Source organism: Peromyscus leucopus, chromosome 17 (genome assembly GCF_004664715.2).
Source record: "Peromyscus leucopus breed LL Stock chromosome 17, UCI_PerLeu_2.1, whole genome shotgun sequence".
Lineage (NCBI taxonomy): Eukaryota > Metazoa > Chordata > Mammalia > Rodentia > Cricetidae > Peromyscus > Peromyscus leucopus.
Window position 1 is genome coordinate 12,533,539 of NC_051077.1, and position 16,917 is coordinate 12,550,455.

At 47.8% G+C, this 16,917-nt stretch overlaps 1 protein-coding gene across 1 annotated transcript in view; it reads right to left on the reverse strand.

The window, feature by feature from the left end:
• Window positions 1-524: 524 nt before the first annotated feature.
• The window catches only part of Tacc1 (transforming acidic coiled-coil containing protein 1), a 59,499-nt gene continuing 43,106 nt past the window's right edge, over window positions 525-16,917 (reverse strand). The window contains 6 exon segments of the mRNA XM_028854843.2: window positions 525-5,600; window positions 7,019-7,139; window positions 9,012-9,118; window positions 9,849-10,009; window positions 12,400-12,443; window positions 16,740-16,816. Of these exon segments, the coding sequence (XP_028710676.1) occupies window positions 5,532-5,600; window positions 7,019-7,139; window positions 9,012-9,118; window positions 9,849-10,009; window positions 12,400-12,443; window positions 16,740-16,816 (579 nt within the window). The 3' untranslated portion in view covers window positions 525-5,531.

Consider the following 16,917-nt stretch of genomic DNA (forward strand, 5'->3'; position numbering starts at 1 on the left):
GTATCCTGATTTCTTCATACCTCAGCTAAACTGTAAAACGAGGTCGTGACTCTTCACTCCTCTCTTCCAGCTTTACCCTGGCCCACCCTAGATGGAGAGCTGGTCCGACCAACGTTTAAAGGTTTCCTGGTACTAATCCGGAAAACACACAGCCCATGAGCCATTTTCTACAGATCCAGCTCACTCCAGGTCCTCCGGCAAGGCGGAAAGCTCGGAGTAACTTGGCTTCTGAGGACTTGAAATGCCAGGGTGGACTAGTCTCTAAGTGACACCGAGGAACACTCAGCAGGAATTCTGTTTGCACAGATGCCGTCATGGTGGTTTGCATGGCGAGGTCTGAATTCCGGAGTTTGTTTTGTTTTCAATTACATGCCCAATGAAATGCATGAAGCCCCAGAAAACGAGTGTAGGAAAATGTCATGTTTTCTATTTTCAGACAGAAATATGGAACTCATGAGAGGCTACCCTACCATAAATACTCAAGGATTAAAACATCTGACGACCAGAAAAACATACCCCAGAGATTTAACAGTGGTAAACAGTTTTTATTCAGGCAATGAAACATGGAAAAAATATATTAGTAATTATCATAATAATTCTTTTGTGTGAGTATAACTTTTACAAATATTTACCTGACATATAAAAAGGGAAATTACTATGTGTATAAAATCTATGAGGATGATTATTCCACACAACACAGCCCTGACAACAGGAGTCAATGCGGCGTGTCCCCCCGACCCGGTGAAGGGCTCCTCGCACACTTCAGGGCACTGGAGAACACAGTGGAAGCAGACGTGCAATAAACACTTGGCACGTTAGCACAGTGGATATCTACTGGCAAACACTGACTTGCTAACAGCGATACTGGAAAGCTGCCTGCCGCCTAGGGGACTTATCAGAATGCCTGAGTCCTGTCCCCAGGGTGGCAAAGGACCAAGCTGAGGCTGCAGGTGTGACCTAGACGCTGCCCTGTATCTGGATCAGATGTGGCTTTCAGAGTTCAAATTTCTATGTGTCTGTTTGGAAATGATTCACAAATAGAGTCAGTGACTTACATGAAGAGGAGGAAGAACTTTTGTTGAGCATGTTCAGATACCACCAAAAGGCAGAGGGACAGAGTGGTATCTGGACAGTCGGTATTGAAGACTCCATACAGGGAAGGTTCAGGCCACACCTCAGTCCCATGCCTGGCCTCCTCTGAGCAGTTAAAGCATCATACAGACTACCTAAGGCCAGCATTACAGCAGCATCTTCATCGTGGAACTAGAACCAGAATATATGTGTTTACATAAAGCTGAAACCATAGAATAGTTAAGAAAGTCATTCCTCAGGAATCTTATTTATCCAGATCTAACTGCATGCTGGCAGGCACAGAGAGGGGATGCATTCAGGTAGAAACTACTAGAAGGTGCAATCTTTAGTCTCTGCAATGCCAAGTGCTTGCCTGTGCTCTGGACTGTGTTTCAGAAGGGAACTGAGAAGGAGAAATGCTGTTTCTATACATTTATTTCCCTTTACAATCCATATGGGACCCCGAAGAATTTAGTGGTAAATGCTTGCCCCTCCCCAGCACTGGGGATAGAATCCGGGGACTCAAGCGTGCCGGGCAACTGTGCCACCAACTGAACTACATCCCCAGCCCTGGGAAATGGGTTTTTAAAAGTAACTGGAATCTGGAGGCCAGCCAAACTGATGTTTGTGAACATCAGTTTCCTTTAAATAACTTCATTATGAAAACTCTTTGAAAGATGATTTCTTAGACCTTTGGCTTGGTGTCCTGGGATTCCCAGACGTTATCTGTTCTTCAGTCAGTAAATAGTAATCTCCTATCGTTAAAAGTCTCCACAATATATACATCCTTAAACTCCTTGCCTGAATCATTTACTCTTTCAACACCTACATTCTCTCTTCCCAAGAAGAAAAGAAACCTGAGAGCAAGCTCAGAGGGTCACAGACCTACAGACAGCAGGAATGACTGATTCACAGATCACAACTGACACGAGACTAAGAACTAGGGGAGGGAAGGCAGAAGGTCCGCGTCACTTTCAATCCAATGCACCCTGAACTTTGCGCCCTGAACTTTGCCGATGCCTGGGAGCTGCGGAGGGGCCCTGGTCTACTGTGGTCAACCCAGGGCTGCCCAGTGAGTGAGCATTTGTGCGTGGGCAGCGGCAAGTCTGCCCAGGGAGGAAGGAAGGGGGCCCTGGCTGGAAAGAAAGTTGAGCTTGAACTATAATCCTCAACGACAGGAATCCCCTGCCGGGGCAGAGCTCCACACCGCGGGCTTCTGCGTTTCCTAATTTGGTCTGGTTCTGAAGATGCCTGACTCCACACTGGCGCGCCAAGCACACGCCATACAAAATTTAGGGAAGTGACCAGTCTCCAAACAGAGTAACAGCACGGTAAGCTGTGACACTGACAGGTCAAAGCCGTCTACACTTTGGCGAAGTAGAACTCATTTTAGGTCTATGCCGAGAGTCTCAACAAGACCACCTAATGGTCCCACACCACTTTCTGAGCCAGCAGCACCCACGACCCTCGTGTTTGAAGTTTTTTGTTATTTATTTTTACAAAGTTGGGGTTGACACCAACGCCTTGGGCACAGTGAGCAAAGGCAGCCACTGAGTCACACCCTCAGCTCTTAAGTCTTGGTAGACAGGGTCTCATTGTAAAGCCCAGGCAGGCCTCAACTTCTGGTCCCCGCCTGTGCCTCCAGAATGCTAGGATTATAGGAGTGTGCCACCATGCCTGATCCCCACTTTTAATTGCCTAACAAACAAGTATGTGGCCCCCAGCATGTGTTGAAGGAAACTTTATATTTTTTTTACTCTCTAGAGCGCTAAGAGCCTTTTTAGGGCTCATTTAATTAAAAGAAAAATAAATATACTTTACTCTGCCTAGTATATTTTCTTAATTTGCCAGCTGGGCAAGAGCTACATTTTTATGCTTGTTGGAGAGTATCCATAAGCCAGAAGTTGCGGACATTTCCTGGTAATGGGTGATGACTAAGAGGCCACTGGCAAATATTGCTTACAGGACTATTTTATGTCCCCTGTACAGCAACTTCATTTAGCAGGGCTTGTTTTTCAAGGAGTCTCTTCCGCCAGCGTGGCAGGGAAGAGGGGGCACCACGCCTCTCCTAGGCTCTGTAACATACAGCAGAGGAACCAGCTTAAAAAGAGGGCCGGGGCCAGAGATGTAGCGCTCCACAGTAAAGTACTTGCCTAGCACGTTCAAGACCCTGGGTACAATTCCCAGTACTGCGAAAAAATAAAAATAAAAAAAAAGCCATTACAAAAAAACCACACACACACACACACACACACACACACACACACACACACACACACACATAGACACCACCGTAACACTGCAGCAGAGACTTCTGTGGGTGTTTCTCGAAATGCAAAATGAACTACTCTTGCGGAAGAGAGCTAAGTGGACGCTGGTCAGGCCCCTCGAAGACACTTGAACCCGGCGGTATGTCTACAGCGACAGCCTTCCCATTAGGCCACTGTGACCAAATTCAGGGTCCCGCTGATTGTCAAGCCGTTTCTCCAACCACAGATAACTTGTGTTGGTGTTTTTGTACAAAAATGTTAAGACAGTAGGCCTCCAAATGCAGCCTAACCTAAGCACCAGTTATAATAAATGCATATTGACAAAATGGGATTTCTAGCTGGAGAAGACATTACTCACTCCCTAGAGCTAAAAAGCTTGCGCCCACATGGTAACACACTGCTAAAGGGATACTGTTTCTAAGATCTACAGAGGTTCTCCACGAGGCACAGCTCATTTCTGGAGTTGGCTCATGCAACAGTTTTACAAGGAGGAAAATATCTGTGTACTGAATAGTGCATTTTTACCACGACAACCCAGGGGAGAAGATTAAGGCAAAAAATTCATGACAACTTGAATGGATTTGGTTTTTGCCTATCAAATGGAAAGGAACTCACGGGCATCCATGTGGGAGGTCTCTATTTGGGGGTTAATGTCCCCCGGTGTGAGTTAACAGAACTTCATTCTGTCTGTGTGGACCTTCTCCTGTACTGCCCTCCCCAGCATTCAAGTGATTTGGGGCATGAGTCACATGACTTTTTACTGCCTGTTTTATTTAAAAGTCCACCTCAAGTATGAAAACACTTGCTGCTGTTTTGAAGTCTCGGAAGTGCGCCATGCTTGTAAACACAGAAAACCAGTCCTTTACCCTCTAACTGGTCCTTAGGGATGCCCTTATCTGTGAACAAGATCAGCTGACCCTTTCCCAAGTCCCTTTTGTGTGTATTTCAAATAGATAACCACAGCTGATTTTGTCTTATTAGAGACTGCCCCCAGGTGGACACATCCATCAAATGCCAGCTCTGAGCTGTTGGTGGATGTGAGAAGCTACTTTCATTGTGAGCACAAAGGGCCATGCTGGGGTCTGGGGGGTGTCCAGTACTGGGCAGCAAACGGCACAGCGGAGTCTACCTTGAACACGAAACCCATGTCCCTGATCTTCATATCCCCAATCTCCCCACCCTGACTCAAGTGTTGGTTTGGGTGTTTGATTTCTGAGAAAAGGTCTACATTGCCTAGTGCGGTGCTGTCCTTAAATCCCAGGTTCGAGTGATTTGCCTGCCCTAGTCTCCCAAAAGCTAAGATGTCCCCATGCTTCCATTCACCCCTTTTTAAACATGGTCTCATATAGCCCAGGCTGGCCTCCAAGCGGCTATGTAGTTGAGGATGACCTTGAACTTCTGATCCTCCTGCCTCCACTTCTGGAGTGTTAGGATAACAGGCATGCACTACAATATCCAGTTTTTGTAGTTCTGGGGACCAAACCCAGGGCCTTTGTGTACAGGAAGTACTCTAGCAACAGGGCCATGTGGTCAGCTCCTACAGAGTCTGAAGCTGGCTTTTAGACCTAGGGTTCTGCTTCGAAAGAAGGATCTGTATTTATTTCTGTGACTAGGCTCCTCCCTAGAAATTCTTATCTGAATACGCCTCAGGGGAAAAGCAGCGGCATGTAGAGAGGTACGTGCACGAGTAAAAGTCTGGAAATAAAAGGGAACTCAGAGTCTCACTGTTAGTAGCCATAGGCCAAACTGTCTCCTTCAATAAAACTGCGGATATTGAAATTTTAAAAGATTAACCAGGTCATAAAAATATCAAATGTGTGCTGGGAAGGTAATCGCACACAGTTGCCACAAAATTAGAAATTTCACAAACTCGGGAAAGGTGAAGACGAACTGGCGATGGAGCAGCACACGCTGGACCCAGCAGCCCATTCTCACGGAAGCGACAGCCTGGACGTGCGGGCCTCTGCGTCCCGTCCCAGTCCCGTCGCTCCTTCCCCGGCAGCCAGGCTCCAGCGGCGGCGGCAGGGGCGGCGAAGCGGGAGCAGCAGCAGCAGGCGTGTGCTTTGTAAAAAGTTGTCTTTCTCTGCAAAGGAGGGGTTACTTCTGGATAAGGCAAGATAACTGTGGTCACGACACAAGCAGCCAGACTCCGATCTGACACGGCCCGCAGGAGGAGGAGGACGGGACACCTCAGTCCGTCTTCCCCAGCTTTGCGATCAGCTCGTCACAGATTTTCGTCAGTTCTTCAATCTCTTGGTTCTGAAAGACAGAGGAGATGACTGTTGCAGGCCGCCTTGTGTTCCAAGAGGAAAAGTCAGTGGCTGGGCCATTCCTAGGTGTCGTGTCCCGTCCCCCGTGTGTCCCCCCCCGCCCCCCAGTCCTCAGAGGCAGAAGACCAAATGCGTTCCATCCATCAACGTGTGCTCACGGCACCGCACGGCACCGAGCTGAGGGAGAGGGGAGCCTGCAGCCCATAAACCTCAGCATCTGGGTTCTCTTGCTGAGCGCTCACTTACTAACACACACGTTCATGGATTTCACTTCCGTCTACCAACAGCTTCAGGGCCTGGGATTCCAGAGCCTGAGTCCGGGCCACCAGACACAAGCCACGAGCCAAAGGGCATCAGTGCATCGAACGCCCATGCGCCGACACAGAGAGTCAAACGTTGAAGGAGGAGAAAGGCCGAACCCCGCCGAGCAGCGAGAAATCCAACTGGTGTGTCATGGAGACTGGGCATTAAGGAGGGCTTCTCCCACAGTAGTGAGGGATCAGAAGAGGCCCTGGAGCAGCTGCCCTTCCAACCCACCCGGGATGTATATGTAACTCCAAGGGGGGCACGCGTGGACACAGATGCCCCGAGGAAGTGGTATGCAGAAGGGAAGAGCATCCTGAGAAGGGGGATTAGGAACAGGATCAAGTATGCTCCACCAAGCCCAGTTAGGCGAGTAGGAGCCAAGGCGGGCTTCAGACTGGTACCCAACACCTGCCTCCATAAAGCACTCCCAACTCAACTTGGGCGCGCCGCGCGCGCCTCCAAGGTTACCTCAACACCTCGTCTCTCTGCCATCACTGGCATGACCAATGGCAAGCAGCCAGTCCCGAGCCTGGTGACATTATCTCTGCTTTCAATTTCTCTGCCGCAATTTTTCAGCATCTATTATGTTGGGCCGAGATTTGATGGGTTGGGCTATCCTGTCCATTACAGGATGCCTGGCAGCATTTCTGGCCTCTACCCACTTCGGGGCTACTAGCATCTCCCAGTCACAACAGCCAAATTAGTCTCTAGACATGGCCTTGTGTCCCTGGAGGGCACGTCGGCTCTGAAAACTGATGACTTGTAGCAACGGAAGAGAAGCTGATTCGCGTACTGTACAAAACCAGAGGGGATGAAAGGCAAGCTTGTGACTAAGCGTCCAAGCCCCTGAACTCCAGCTAAAACACAACCTTCCCCCTGGAATCCTGCCTATGGCTGATGGCTCCCCTTAGCCTTGGTTAACGATGTGACGAGTGTCCCCCGAATCGGCTCATAAAGGAGCTGGCCTGGAGCGTCCGTGTAAAAAGGACAAGGCCACTTTCCTCCAGGTCCATGGCAAGCGAAGTGAGCCACAGAGGAGGATCGCAGCCGACGTCTCTGTATCAACCCGAAGAACCCCTCCAGGACAGGGCCCTCGCCTACCTTCTGCTGAAGGGCCCGTTCCAGGGACTCCACCCTCATCTGCTCTTTCCGGAGTCCAGCATGGAGAGCCGCGCTCTCAGCCTTGGCCTTGGAGCGAACCTGAGCAATCTCTTCGTTGGCTCTGGGATGGGAGGGTTGGGTTTGTTTGCAGAAGAAGAAGCACATGGTCAGCCATGGGGAACAAAGAGACTCAGGGCACACTGATGACCGACTTCCACAAAACCCCAGACTCCAAAGAACTGAGAGGAAAGCCCGGGAACAAAGTCTTACAAATTTCCATGGCACATCCCGACAGCAGGATCAAACTCAAGGACGGCAATGTCCTACAAAGTTTGTATTTCATGGGAAAATGACATGACTGCATTTTTTATGACAAGCCTAACTTTAAAGGGTCTGGTACAACGGTGGCTGGGTTATTCTGCACACCATCATATCGTATTGGAGTCACTCAACAAACGTCCTCCCCACTGAAACGGTGTATAAAGGCAACTCCACATCAAAGCCTCCATGTCAGCCCTAACATTTTTCTTAGACTGCAGGGCTAAACACTGCCTTGCTGACAGGCTCTCCTAGGTAAGAGTTCCAGTTTTTTCCACGGTCAACACTGTTGCCCTAAACACAGAGTAGAGATACTGGTGTCTGGGAGTTACAGCCCTCGGGAGTGTCTTTATCAATGAGATGCAAGAGGAAATAGCATGTCACTTAGTAACCATCCGGTTAATTGGTAAAAAGATGCTAAAACTTCACCATCAATAAAAGACATACAAATTAAAATAAGCTTTTTATGTGGCAGGTGTAGGGGACTGAAGCCAGAATCTTCTGCCTGGTAAGTGGGTGTTTCTGTCACTGACCTATTCAAACAGTGCAGTTTATGGTCTTGTCCTACGAATGCAAAAAGACAGGATCACGTGCCGTGGGAAAGATGGAGGCCATCGTGTGGGGATGAAGAAAACAAACACACATGTGGCCTTAGGCCACAGCAGGTCCATTTTTAGCTCCCTTCCCAGAACGACTCTGCTAATGTAGCTGTTTTCAACAGGGAGAGTGAACCATTGCAAACGTCCATCAGGGAAGAAACGTTACGGTGCTGGAGAGATGGCCCAGTGGTCAAGAGCACCGGCTGCTCTGGCAGAGGACCTGGGTTCCATCCCCAGCACCCACATGGTGGCTCACCACCAGCAGTCACTTCAGTTCCGAGGGACCCAACACTCTCTTCTGGTCTCCACGGGCGTCATCAGGCACGCACGTGACGCACAGACTTGCATGCAGGCGAAACACTCACACACAAACAATAAACGTCGGTGAAGCTTTTAAAAGAGAGCCTGCCCTCTGATAAAGGGACCAGACTGAGCTCTGAGTTCTGACTTGGAAAGTGGCTCTAATATGCTAGTGAGTAAGAAGGGGAATCTGCAGGCCGCTTTGATATAGATCTCAAAGCTACAACGGACAAAAGGACACCAAACCATCTGGGGCAGTTTCTAAAAGCACAAGGACAAGCCAAGGACACGCAGCAAATCCTTGATGAGAAGCCAGAAAGGTGTGGAAAGGAGAGAATCTCCCATTTTTACAAAACACACATACGGTATTGCTTTGTAGCTTAAAAAAAAAAAAGAGGGTGGGAGCTGACCATGGTGGCACATGCCCCTTACTGCCAGCAAAGGCAGCTGGATCTCTGAGAGTTTGAGAGCAGCCTTGGGAAAGAGAAACCAAGGGGGTTAGCATGTGTGTCTGAGGAAAAACACAGAAGAGCAACACGAATGAGCTAAAGAGGTGAGACACAGAGGGATGCTGTGTGCACATACACGCCTTTTTATACTCCAATGTTTTAACCATGTAGAGAAATAAAACACACCCACGCACCCACGCACCCACGCACCCACACGAGCACGCAGGCGCCCTGAAGCTGCAAGCATGTTACTTTGCAGACCAAACAGTGTCCGCCTCCACCTGCAACAGTAAGCAGGTGCGGCGCACATTTAAAACTGGCTCTTACCGGTCCAGTTTCTCCTCGGCGTGAACCTTCAGGGCCTGGTACCGCTGCTCTTCCTGCTTAACTCTAGCTAAGTAGTCCTGAGCGCATTTCTTCAGGGCTTCTTCATTCTATTCCAAAGTGAAAATTCAAAACGAACATGTAGTCTCTTTTGTTTCTCTTGCACAGTGTACCCCAAGGGTGGCTTGGGGGGGTTTTGTTTTGTTTTACGGGAAAGCCTGCTTAGTGGAGATGTGTTTAATTCAAAGTCCACAGCAACCTCAAAGGGCTTGTGCAGCCTCCATAAAGAAAGCCTATGGAGTTTCTCCATGTCCTAATCCGCATTGGTACCCAGGGCTTCAACTTGCCAATGCAGCTTCTTTCTCAATCCCTATATTAGATCACTGGCCAGCCCCATCTTTTTAATTAAATTAATTAAGTTAATTAATTAATTAATTAATCTGTAGCATTTGGTGTTCTAAGGCAGATCTCATTTTACAACCCTGCCTGGCTCTGGCTTTGTAATCCTTCTGTCTCAGCTTCCTGAATGTTAGTCAGGACCACAAGCCTGAAGTCATAAAGCACGTCACGTACAGAAGGGCCCGCATTAGACCTACCAAGAAAAGAATTCCACGATCCTTCTGACAGTACAACTGAGCGATCCCACTCACTTCTCCCGTAGTACACAGCCTGGCCCCGTTCAGTGAGCTAAGATCTCTTCCACTTTTACTAACATCAAAAGGTGAACCATCAAGAGGAAGGAGCCGGGCAAGCCTCAGCCCCACACAAAAGGCTGCCCGTCCCTCTGACAGAAACCGCCCCACCACCAGGGAGACATGGCGGAAGGCCTTCCAAGCCTACCTTCTTGAATCCTTCCAGCACGCCTTTCAGGTTTTCGTATCTCCTGAAGAGATCAGAAAGGGACCTTTCGACAGAGTTCAGGTCAGCCAGGGCCTGCTCCTTCTCCATCGTCAGCTGCTGGAAACTCTTCTGAGAGGTCATGCTCGTCCTCTGCTCGTCTTCTGAGAGCCACAAGTCAAAGGGGACAAAGTGAATGGGACTCTGGAGAAGGGGGCGTGGCCTGGGTGTCTCCCCTCTCTGGACCGCCTAGTCTACTGGGAGGATACACGCCCTGACAAGTGAAGGCAGGATGCCCGGGGTGGGGACAGAGCCGGTGTTCACAGAGTGGCCTCTCGGAGCAGAGGCTGGAGCAGGTACCCAGCAGGGACTGGGGATGGGGGCCGCACAGGGCAGCCAGCCAGGGCCAAGGCCAGGCTGGGAAGGCTGGTGGTGTGGACTGTTACAGGAATTCTGTCACCGGCCGGCTAGCCAATTGAGTGGAGCGTTTTGGTCCAAGAGGCGGGGCTTTCATTGGGATGAACAGTGATGGAAAGAAAAGGCAGAGCGGAGGCGTGTGCATGTGCTTGTGTGTGTGTGTGTGTGTGGGGGGGGGGTTGGCCAGGAACAAGACGCAGGGGAATGTAAGCGGAGGCTGGCGACTCGGTTCAGATTCCCCATCTGTCCTGTGATGTTTGTGCACAAGGATTCTGCTTGATAATAAACGATACAGTAATCTTTTTTTTTTTTTTTTTCTTTTTTCTTTTTTTGGTTTTTCGAGACAGGGTTTCTCTGTGTAGCTTTGCGCCTTTCCTGGGACTCACTTGGTAGCCCAGGCTGGCCTTGAACTCACAGAGATCCGCCTGGCTCTGCCTCCCGAGTGCTGGGATTAAAGGCGTGCGCCACCACCGCCCGGCCACGATACAGTAATCTTTTATCATCCGCTATCAGTGGACAGTGGGGAAATCTTTTCAGTACTTAAATGCTGCAAGGCCAGAATAGAGTCATGTAAGAGCCAAGCCTCAGAGCGGCAACTCAACAAGGCTGGATGCTCGGTACTGAGAACCGGTCACTGTTACTGTCTACGCGCTCTGCGCTGGGTCTGAAGGAGGGAGATCAGCACCTGCAGTGAGCTACCACATCACACCGGACAAAAGACTCACTAAGTGCAGAGCACAGACCTGCCATGCCGGGACTCGGGACACGGAGCTAGAAACGCTGAGTTCAAAGCCAGTGTGGACTAGACAGTGAGTTCAATGCTGCCCTAGGGTGTCTTTGAAGGGCATTATCTTGCCCTACCTGCTCCTCTCCGCTCTCTGGTTGGTCACATACTCCCACCAACACCATGTTCTGTCCAAGCACATGGGGCCCAGTGACTCTAGAATGGACTCTCGGAAACCGTGAGCCAAAATACGCCATTTCTCTTCCGTTTATAATCATGTATTTTGGTCAGAGTGGTGAGAAAACATATGGAAACAAGTCATGAGAACAGACAGAATCAGAACCTACAGAAGGGAGAGCCCAGCCCAGAGAACACTGTATTAAATAAGCCAGACACAGGAGGACAAACACTAAACGTTCCCAGAGGCTAAATGAGCTCATCCTATAGGTGTAGAGGGCAGAATGGTGGTCCCGAGAGGCTTGGAAAGGTAGGCTGGGAGACGGACAGAGGACGGCTGGCGAATGAGTATCAGAAGGCAGAAGAGTAAGCTTGAGTGTCCTATAATAAAGTAGGATGACTTCCACCTACCAGTTGTTATATACTTTATAAAGAATTAGAAAGTACACAGGAATTCGAATGTTCCCAAAGAAATGACAAGTGTCTCTCTCTTTTTTTTTTTTTAGGTCTCTCTATGTAGCCCTGGCTGGCCTAGAACTTGCTGTGTAGCCCAGGCTGGCCTTGAACTCACAGACATCTGCCTGTCTCTGCCTCCTGAGTGCAGGGGTGCTATTCACCTGCCTTGAAATGACAAACGGCTAAGGAAGTGGAAATGCTAGCTGTAACAGCTTAATCACTGGCCACTGTATTCATGCACAGAGTACCACACTGTTCCCCACAATATGTACAGTTTTACATGTCACTTTGAAAAGGCCAGAAAGGGTCTGGAGAGGGGGCTGAGCAGTTAAGGGCATGTATTGTTTTTGTCGAGTACCCGGGTTCAGTTCCTAGTACCCTCATTAGGCAGCTCACAACCACCTGTGACTCCAGTTCCGGATGATCTGAAATCCTCCTGCAGTTTCCACGGGTACCTGGTGCACGTAAACTTGTGCAGCACACACGCACACACATGTACAAATACGTCAATATATCTTTAAAACTAAAGAAAGAAAATAAGGCTTCAGAAAGCTAACCATCTCCTCCAGGAAGGACGTAATGATTAAGTGGGAAGGTACCGAGGGTGATGGGCCCCTTCCAGACACAGAATCTGCCAGAGCCTCAGCTTAGACTCCACAGATTCCAAAACTGTAAAAACAAGTGTTTGTCTATTGTTATGACAATCCAAACAGGCTCAGATAGGTTCTATGGCTCATGCTCACAAAACAAAACAAAAAACAAAAAAATCTTTCTCCTTACCAATCATTTGGGCAATGGTCTTTTCATATTCAGCCACAATTTTCCTAAAAAGAAAAAAAGTAATGTATTATAATCCTAACACTAAAACTTGTTCTGTTATCAGAAGAAAGAAGATGAAGTCAGAGGACTACTGTCTGAAACAAATTCATGAGCTGATAATTAACATGCACATAACCACATCTTCACTCTGTTTCCCTTCTTTGGTTTTTTCCTATATACATAAGGTTAATAAAGTTCTGAAAGGTTAAATGTTCTTAGCACAAGCTAAAAAGGAAGAAAGGAAATTAAATGAAGAAGGCTTATGTCTTTGGTGCTAGGAATGGAGCCCTAGGCTCCCACAAGCTAAGTATGCGCTCTACCCCTGGGCTGCATCCTGAACTCCAAAAGCTTTTGATAATCTCGTGTTTAATATACTGGTTAGATTTCAATTGTCAACTCGATACAACCTCGAGTCTCCTGGGAAGAGAGAACCTCAACTGAAGAACTGTCTTGACCACAGTGGCCGGTGCCCTCCCGCGATTCTCTTGATTGATGTGTGAGGGCCCAGCCCACGGAGCAGCCCGGCGTCCCTGTCCCTCAGCAGGCACTCTGGCTCTGTGAGAAAGCCAGCTGAGCAAGCCAGTAAGGAGCATGCCTCCACGGTTCCTGCCTTAGTTCCTGCTCTGACTTTCCCTTCATGATGGCCAAGACCTGAGAGTGTAAGCCGAAACCCTTCATTCGCTCTCCCAAGCTGCTTTGGGCCATGGTGTTTTTCACAGCAACAGAGGACCAGCTAGAACATAAGCCTTTTGTGAAAACAACTGTCTTCACTTTTTTCTATTTAAATACTGTCAGACAACCTTTTTAAGTTAAAGACGTTCTTCAGAGCCCCTCCTATGAGATCCATTCTGACTTCCATCTTTCCTGGCCCATCCACCTTTCCAAGCACTGTTCTCCTCTGGTTCAGTGACAAGTTTGATCTTGTGTCCTCCTCCCACAAATATTTCACTTTTTGGAGAGTCTGACGATCGAGCCCTCGAGCTGGCCTTTCTCTCAGTGAAGCATGGTTATTCTGACGACCCAGGGCTTGGTGATCCTTCCTGCACCTGCCCCTTCCTGGTGCGTCCACCAAGCTGGACTCTGCACTCCAGGTCCTTATGGTGGCTACTGTACGCTCATTAACAGCAAGGCTGTTCGAAGCCCAGTGCCGGGCCTCCAACCAGGAAGTCCTCCAAAACCACATAATACAGGAGCCACCAATCACAGCAGTCATGTTTAAAATATCTCGTCTGCACTCTGGTGCTCGCTGGAGAGGATTATGCTTTCTCCTCTTCTCTGAGGTTATCTTTAGTAATGCACTGACTCATATACATTTCTAGACTGGACAGGAAAAAGACAAAAATGTTTCTTTGGGGGAGGGGCACAAATCTCTGAGACAAATGTGTAGCCCTGACTGGTCTGGAACTTGTTGTGGGGCCCAGGCTGGCCTCAAACTGTGGTAGTCCTCTTGCCCCAGTCTCCAGAGTGCTGGGATTGAAACCTCACCATCACCACCACCATCATGGCTAAAAGATTTCTATTTAAAGCCCATTGATTTTGCTTTTACTAATCTCAACACCTCCATCATCGAATGTATCAGGAAACTGTATTACTCTTTATTGCAAATGGATATTTTTAAATAGACTTCTGCCATTCTTTAAAAAGTTAAGAATTATATGAGTTCTGTTTGCACATGATGTTGTAAATAACCCAAAGAAGCTATGGTATTTGAAAAATAGCTAGTCCATACCAGCTCTGACTTCCTTCTTTTTGGAGATGGGACCTCTCTATGTAGCTCTGGCCATCCTAGACCTTGGTAAGTAAACTAGACTGGCCTCAAGTTCAGAGATCCACCTGCCTCTGCCTCGGTCTCTAGAGTACCAGCCCTGAAGGTGTGTGCCACCATACCCAGAACTATGGGGGTCCAGCCCCTCGATAGTCCCCTCCCAGGGTCCGGGAAGAATCTACAACCAGCTGATAATTAATCTTTGATGAAAAGAAATGAATCTATGTATACGAAACTCCTTAGTCCACATACTTTATTATTCTGTGACAGTTATAAGTTTATATTCTGCTCTCATATTTAGGTCATCTTCAGCCTGATTTCTCTCTGCACTTGTCTACGATCCCCTCTAGGTTCTATCTTAAATCCTTCATCTAGTTCTGCCCCTTCTAGGTTCTCATCCATCTTGTTCCTTCCCATATCATCTCCTCCCGTCTCCTCTCTCCTCTTCTCGTTCTACCTCATTTTGTTCTTCCCCATCTGGCTCTTTCTCATCTTCCATCTCGTTCCTCTAGTACTCTCCTGTAGCTCTTCAATCTACTTCTTCCCCATCTCAGTTTGTTTCTCTCAAGTTCTTACCCATCTAGTTCTTCCATTCTCTTTTTTTCTCTCCTCTCTGTTCTCTGCTTTACAGTTATATATCTCCCCAAAATCACAATCCTCCCCTCCACCCAGGACACTCAGCCTGGACTTCCTCAGGCAGTGATTGTCCGCTATCTGGATCAAATGGAGAGTTGATAAGAATTACAAAGAGGGGCACTAGTTGTTAATTACCATTTTTGACCCAAAGGGGAAGTGACTAATGATTTAACTAAAGGCTAAATGTAGAAGGAATCTTAAAAGTTCTTATTAATAAAATCAAACCTGAGGCCAGTTATTGGGGTAAATACTGGAAGGTTAGAGAGACAGAACAAGCCACAGCTACCTCACCTCACCAGTCCTCAGCTGGTCCTGTTTCCTCAGACTGGAAGCCTGAGTCCTCATCCAGAATGAATCTCAGCTGAACTGTGTTGCTCCAAAGCCTGAAAGCTTAACCAGCCAAATGCTTAACCAGCCAAATGCTTAACCAGCCAAATGCTTAACCAGCCAAAATGCTTCTAGTTTCTGGTCCTCACGCCTTATATACCTTTCTGCTTTCTACCATCACTCCCTAGGATTAAAGACTTGCTTCCTGGGATTAAAGGCGTGAGCCACCATGCCTGGCTATTTCCAATGTGGCCTTGAACTCAGAGATCCCAGATGGATTTCTGCCTCTAGAATGCTAGGATTAAAGGCGTGTGCTATCACTGCCTAACTAGTGGCTTTTCTGTTCTCTGACCCCAGATAAGTTTATTAAGGTACCCAATATTTTGGGGAACACAATACCACCACAGCTAAATACTGGTAATATCTAAGAAGAGGGATCTTATGCGCACAACTATATTCTTAAATGTGTTTGGTAAAAGATGTTAAAAATCTATAAGTTGCTAGGTCAATGGGAGAAAATAAAACTGTCTTCTTTTTTCCTGTGGCTCCTATCTGTCTAAGCTGTCTGCCGTTTTTCTGCAGGGTGGGGGAAAGTGTACTCAGTCTCTAGGCAACCTGTGTGTACAGGTAGATGCCTCTGGTGATAGTTAAAGGGAGATCTGGAACTGGAGGTAAGATTTGGGAAAGGAGGAAGTTAAGCTTAATTAGCACATCCACCAGGCCTTCTCAAACAGGTAGGCTGGATGCTTAAGTCTATTCTTAGAAAGTATGGAGGTATCTCTGATAAGGTACTTTCCTCCATCCGGTGATGGACCTGGCCAGATGCTACCAATAATGATAATTACAGGGAGGCTTGAACTGGGAGTTCTGGCTGAGCATAGCTGTTAGCACAGAAGGTTATCTAAATATTCCTAGAAGTAGTTAGGTAAGTAGTTAGAGGTCTATAAAGTTAGTAAGGCTGTAAGAAAGGAGGGGTCTGAGCTAAATTGTGTAAAGCTATTACTTAATGTCTACCTGACCTAGGCGGTGTCCCCTTGTGGAATTTACCTTAAGTCAGGAGACTCGCCTGTGGGTTGTTATCATTGTTAGTCCTCGGAAATTGGGTGACCACCTGGGTGATGTCTCCTTTAGTCCTTGAAAGTGGCTAGGGGAGATATCTGATTCCAGAGAAAGCCTTTCCCGAGGCTGTTCTCCAAATGCCTGGAATGTGTATGTCCAGAGAGTGATCAGTCCACACTGTTAGCCCTTCTTAGGGAAAAATCAATTGGGAAAACTATGAAGGCACACATGATTTTCATAACAGAATACAGCTGAAATATAACAAGCCAAGTAACACCAAAAAACTCCTTGGGATTTGGCTTCCTCTGGAGGAATTCCCTGATTCCTCCAGGTAGTGACTTTGCCATAACCAGCTGAGTTCTTAGGATATTCCTGCGGCCCGCAGCAGGTCAGAGCACGGTGCAAAGAGCAACGCCCCTCCCTCACGTTGTCAGCCACTGATTCTGTGACAACATCGCTGACCGAACCCACAGGGCACAAAGGCATCCACGTTCCACCCCGGCACCAGGCTAACCTCATCTCCAAGACTTCTTCTCGGGTCTCTTCATATTTCTTCTTCCATTCATTGGCTTCGATCTCTTTAGTGATTATCTAGAGTATAAGAAAGCTTCGTTTTACTTCATCAATCTATTGGAAACTGAAACGTAACACATGACCGAGTCTGACACAAGATGATCAATTAACATTTAGGA